General features: G+C 46.5%; 1 protein-coding gene across 3 annotated transcripts in view; it reads left to right on the top strand.

Annotated features, from left to right (window-relative positions):
* Tcp11l1 (t-complex 11 like 1) overlaps positions 1–3,971 on the top strand; it is a 50,124-nt gene extending 46,153 nt beyond the window's left edge. For all 3 annotated transcript variants that reach the window (XM_087911342.1, XM_087911341.1, XM_087911343.1), the window contains one exon: positions 1,196–3,971. In XM_087911342.1, coding sequence (XP_087767468.1) covers positions 1,196–1,398 — 203 coding nt within the window. In that variant the 3' untranslated portion in view covers positions 1,399–3,971. The remainder of the gene's footprint in view (positions 1–1,195) is intronic.
* Positions 3,972–6,000: the final 2,029 nt, after the last annotated feature.

Consider the following 6,000-nt stretch of genomic DNA (forward strand, 5'->3'; position numbering starts at 1 on the left):
CTGTATGTCTGTCTGGTGGCTGCCTGAGTGGCCCCCGGAGTCTCCCTCTCATTCGCCTTCATTCTCTTCCCATTCTGAGCCTAGATTCCTCTTCCTACTCTCTGCCCCCCAGCTCCACCTATCCCTCTGCTGCCTAGCTATTGGCCATTCAGCTTTTTATTAGACCAATCAGGTGCCTTAGGCAGGCAAAACAACACATCTTTGTAGTTAAACAAATGCAGCATAAACAAATGAAACACATCTTCTCTTTGCCTAACTAAAGTAATTAATATTCCACAGCAGACCTCCACTTCCAGATGGGCTTTCCAGCTCTGGAGCCTTGGATAACTGATCCCTTTAGGAATAGAGAGGAGTCATACGCAGGAATAGAGAGAAGTCATACGCAGCTGCCAGTGTTGGTGTGGGTTCCTGCTTGAGAGCATAGCCCAGTTCAAAAGGCAGGCAGTTTGAAAAATCTGTTTATGTCTAGAATTACTAAAAAAGTATCAACTAGATCACTTGTGTGGTCTTCCACTGTGAGCCTCACAGAAGGAAACAGTGCTGAGGGTAAAACAGCTTAAGTTAGTGGGAAATCCTCCTCCATTGTCCTTTCTCTTCCTCCTCTTTACTTCTGACCTTCTCAGCTTTGGAAGTTGAACCCAGGGGCATGCACTCTACCATGGAGCTGCATATTAAGATTCTGTTTGTTTATTGAGGCAAGGTCTCTGTAAGTCTAGCTGGTCTTTAACTCACAGAGATTCATTTACCTCTGCTGGGTTTAAAGGTGGTGCTGCCATGCCCAGCTTAGATTTGTGTGTGTGTGTGTGTGTGTGTGTGTGTGTGTGTGTGTGTGTGTGTGTATGTGTGTGTGCGTGTGTGTGTGTGTGTGTGTGTGTGTGTGTTCAAAGGTCAGTGCTCTTAGGGCTGAGCCATCTCTTCAGCCCCAGATTTGAACTTGTTCCTGCTTTACTTTTCTTTCTGTGTGTGTGCCCTGTGGCCATGACCAGTTGTTGGCCTTAGTGTCCTGTCAATGCTGCAGCCTCCCTGTGTGCCTATGTGTTCTTCCCACTGAAATGCAAAGTTCTGCAGATTTGATCTAGGGGTGACTGGAAAGACCTCCCCTAGAAGGTGATAAGTCAACTAACTGAAACCTAGTCAGACTTGTCTAACGTCACCCTGAAGGAGACACCCCTGATCACTCTTCTTTCCACCACAGAGTCCCGAATTTTGACGTTCTTGGAGACATACCTTGCCTCTGGTCATCAGAAGCTACTGCCTACGGTGCCAGGGGGCTTGGGTCCCATTCAGAAAGAGCTGGAAGAAATTGCAGTGAAATTTGTGCGCCTGGTCAACTATAACAAGATGGTGTTCTGTCCTTACTATGACACAATCCTCAGTAAGCTCCTTCTCCGCCCCTGAGGCGCACAGCTGCCGCAGCTCCCCCTCATGTCCTCAGAAGCCCGCTGTTGCAGTGCCCTGCTCTGGAGAATGGCATGTGGTACCCTCCTGTTTAACGGCACTGGTTCCAGGGGAAGAAGGACTCTCGGAAGGGCGCACTGAGCTCTGCTCTGAGGGTTGTATTTACGAGTGCAAGTTTACAAACTCAAGAAGCATTTGTTCTCTTGAGTTTATAGGTAGCGTCTAGCTTTCATCCGTTGACTGCCACTGTCTCTGCTCCTGCTACATCGGCTTGGAGGAGCCAGTTCTCCCAAGGAGCCTGGGACCTTTCTTGTGGGTCATTCCTTCTCAGATACCCCAGGCTGGCACGTAAGCCATGACTTGTTCCCTTGCCCCCCTTACAGCATTCCTCCAGGTATTCTTCCCTGGGACCGTTTTTGGTTTTTTTCCTTCTATTTTCAAGACAAAGTTTCTCCATTAGCCCTATCTGTGGAACTAGCTCTGTAGTCCTGGCTGGCCTAAACTCACAGAGATCTGCCTGCCTCTGCCTCCCCAGTGCTGGCATTAAAGGTGTGCACCACTAATGCCTGCCTCTTGTTGGTGTTTTATGACCAGGCTGTCTATAGCCATACAGTGTCCTGTTCCACTCCTTCCCCACCTCCATCCGTTTATTGCCGAGCCCTTTTGTTCTTCAGCAGAGTTACTTGATAATATATTTTGTCTAATTTTTTATTATTATTTTTGAAGCAGCATCTCTCTCTGTGTCTCTCTGACTGGCCTGGAACTTGCTATGTAGAACAAGCCGACTCCAGACTTAAATGAATCCTCCTGCCTCTACTTCACACATGCCAGGATTAGAGGCCTTTGCCATCATACCCGTTGGATAGAACTTTATTTTTAAATGCTTGTTTTGTTGGTTGGGATGTAGTCCAGTGGTTAGTGATTGTCTAGTATGCACAAGGCCCTGGGATCTATCTCTTGCATCTAAACAATAAAAGACACACACACACACACACACACACACACACACACACACACTAGGCATTGAGAAGTCATAAGCCCCTGTAGCTTCAGTTACTTGAAAGGTAGGAAGATTTTATTTATTTATTTATTTTGGTTTTTTGAGACAGGGTTTCTCTGTAGTTTTAGAGGCTGTCCTAGATCTAGCTCTTGTAGACCAGGCTGGCCTCGAACTCACAGAGATCCACCTAACTCTGCCTCCTCAGTGCTGGGATTACAGGCGTGCGCCACCACTGCCTGGCTGGAAGATTGTTTTTACCCAAGAATTAAGAAGCAGCCTGGGTAATAAAGAGTCCATCTTTTTTGTTGTTGTTGTTTTTGGTTTTGTTTTGTTTTGTTTTTGAGATAGGGTTTCTCTGTAGCTTTGGAACCTGTCCTGGAACTAACTCTTGTAGACCAGGCTGGCCTCGAATTCACAGAGATCCGCCTGCCTCTGCCTCCTGAGTGCTGGGATTAAAGGCATGTCCCCCTACCGCCGGTTTAAAGAGTTCATCTTAAAAGAACAAGGATAGGGCCGGGCAGTAGTGGCTCATGCCTTTAATCCCCGTTCTTGGGAGGCAGAGGCAGGTGGATTTCTGTGAGTTTGAGATCAGCCTGGTCTACAGAGCAAGTTCCAGGACAGCCAGGCCAGGGCTACAGAGAAACTCTGTCTAAAAAACAACAAAAACAAAACAAAACAAAACAAAACAAAAAACCACTGAAACGATAGATGTATATAGTTTAGTATAAAGGAAAGAGAATAATCCACTGTGTAATAATCCAGATGTGCTGATGGTATTCTAATTCAGAAATTAGATTTACGTGTTCCAGGTAAAATAGCCCAACCTCACTAATCTAGAGAAGAAAGACAAGTCCCCAGTATTTGAGTGACCAGAATTCCTAACACAGCGTGTGACCATGAGAATGCTTTGGATGTGGTACAGATGATCTGTTTAAAAAAGAAAAAAACAGACGGTGGTGCAGTGTTGCAGTGGTGGCAAACGCATTTAATCCCAGCACTTGGGAGGCAGAGCCATGTGGAACTCTGTGAGTTGGAGCCAGCCTGGTCTACAGAGCAAGTTCCAGAACAGCCAGGGTTAAACAGAAACCCTATCTTCAAAAAACAGAATATTTTATGCACGGCTGTGTGTATTTTAGAGAGGACATTACTGTAGAGGCAGAGCCGTGACCTTGGAGTGCTCTCCCGCCGGCTCCCTGGACAGTGACGGCAGGATGCAGAGTGCGCAGTGCGCCTGGCCTGGGAGCACACGGAAAATCCCAACGCTTCAAGGCTGAGGCCCAGGCTAGCCTGGGTTACATCGCAAGACCCCACCTGGAAAAGAAAAAGAGATAATGGCTGAATTGAGGATGATTTCTTCTTCAAAGATGTGCGACAAATGATCCTAATGTTGATTTGTTTCCAAGTGAAATAATGTGCTGGGCGTGGGGAGCCACCTTTAATTCAGCACTCCAGAGGAAGAAGGACTCCAAGTTCAAGGCCAGCCTGGTCTACACAGTGACTTTCCAGGCTGTTGAGGGATGCATAGTGAGACCCTGTCTCAAAAACAAATAAAGTATGCTATGTTATGTGCTCAGATTGTTCTTGTTATTTCTGGTACAGGGTTTTTCTGGGTGGCTCTGGCTGTCCTAGAACTCCCTCTGTAGACCAGGCTAGCCTTAAATTCAGACATTTCCCTCCATCTCTGCCTTGAGGCACGTGCCAGCACCTGGCTAGAAAGTCGTTTAAGTTTAGCCAGAAGTGTCTGCAAACACCTGAAATACCATAACCTAAGAGGTGGGGGCTGGAAGATTAGGAGTCCAAGGTCAGCATTGGCTACAGCCGTCTGACAGCCAATTTGGGCTAAATGAGGCCCTTTCTAGAAAACAACAAAAGTGTTAAGTTTAGGCTTCAGGACAGATTGTTGGAAAGAGTCATTAGGTATAGCCCTGGAAATGTAGATCCATGATCAAGGGCTTGATTAGCGTGTTAAAGATTGCATATTTGATCCTTGGTACCCCAAATCCCAAATCATTTAGTAATAACAGAGACTAATGCACACGAGCATAGAAGTAACCTGGAAGCTATTGAGAAAGACTGGCAGCTGTCCTTGTATGACTAGGGCCAAAGGCCCATTTCAGTGTGAGTAGCTGGCTCTGAGCCTTCTGCTCAGGAAGTGTTTGTAGAAGAGTTGACTGTACGCTAGGGTTTGCTGTGGGGGAGGCATCGATTGTAGCGGGAACAAACAGGGAGAGCGCTCCGTGCTGCCGTACCGGGCCCAGCACTAGTAGGACATGTCTTTGGGGGGGTTTTGATTATTTTTTTTAAGATTATTTTTGTGTACTGGTGTTTGCCTGCCTGTAAGTCTGTACACCAAGTGCATGCAGTGCCTGGAATACCGGAAGAGAGCATTAGAGCCCCTGGAACTGAAGTTACAGGTGCTAGCTGCTTGGTGGGTGCTAGGAATTGAACCCAGGTCCACTGAGCCCTCTCTAGCCCAGTCCCAGGATATAAACAAAGGACTTGGATCTGCTTGTAGGAACTCGGTCAGAAATAATAAGACCGTTATTCAAGGGACTCTTAATCTATAATGATATAATAAAAATAAAAAGCTGGATTGAATGTAATCACCTGTCTTCTCAGCATTTGGGTGACTGAGGCGTGAGGTTTGAACAGTTTGATACCAGGAGAGAGATCAAAAGGTATCCTCTGCCTCTTGTCTTAGCCCTCGAACCCAGTCACTGTAACAGGGCAGGCTGGCAGCATTTTAGGTGGGAGTACCTTAAATGTCAGAAGCTCATCTTATAGTGTGCTCAGTGAGGCCACTTCTGGGAGGTTCCTTTAGGGAAGCGCTCACTGGCATCTCTGCTTATTGAGGCTGAGATGCCTCCTCACATGGCAGCAGCATTGTTGACCCGAGTCACCTTGTTTGGGACTCCTCTCCCCTCCAAGGATGGGGGCAAAGCTTTCCCTCAGGTGGAAGGTGCAGTCATCACTCACATGGGGTCTCCTAAGTCCCTAAAATGCTCCTAAGATTCAGCCTCCCCCCCATTCCTAAACTGGTGGAGTTGGGACTGGGCATTTACAGTCTCCCAGCTCAGCCCTTGTGTATTAACTGCTGCCGGGGTTTCCTTGGGAACAAGGGAGGTGTGGTTGGTGGCTGTGATAGTCACTAAATCACCTGTCGCTCTGTGAAAGTAATTTAACCTAATTTTCTTTTTTTTTTAGTTAATTAAATATTTTACTTATTAATTTAATTTGGTTTTCGAGATAAGGTCTCTCTGTGTTGCAGCTCTGGCTGTCCTGGAGCTCACTCTGTAGAAAAGACTGAATAATTTTTGTTAGTGGGGAACTGTGTTTGTGCTCTCCCCTGATACTTTCTGTGACAAAACAACAAAAAAGATAACCTAATTTTCTTTCTGAGCTTCTCATAGGATTATCAGTGAAAGCTAGAAAAAATCCACTTAGGTCATTTACTTCGGCAACATTTACTTGTGGGTTGTATTGTGTAGCTTAGTGGTAGAATGCTTCTCTAGCAGCATGAAGCCCTGGGTCCCGGCCATACACACGCATGCACATGCACGCGTGCATACATACATACATACACACACACACACACACACACA

This window comes from Myodes glareolus, chromosome 10 (assembly GCF_982192425.1).
Source record: "Myodes glareolus chromosome 10, mMyoGla1.1, whole genome shotgun sequence".
Classification (NCBI taxonomy): Eukaryota; Metazoa; Chordata; class Mammalia; order Rodentia; family Cricetidae; genus Myodes; species Myodes glareolus.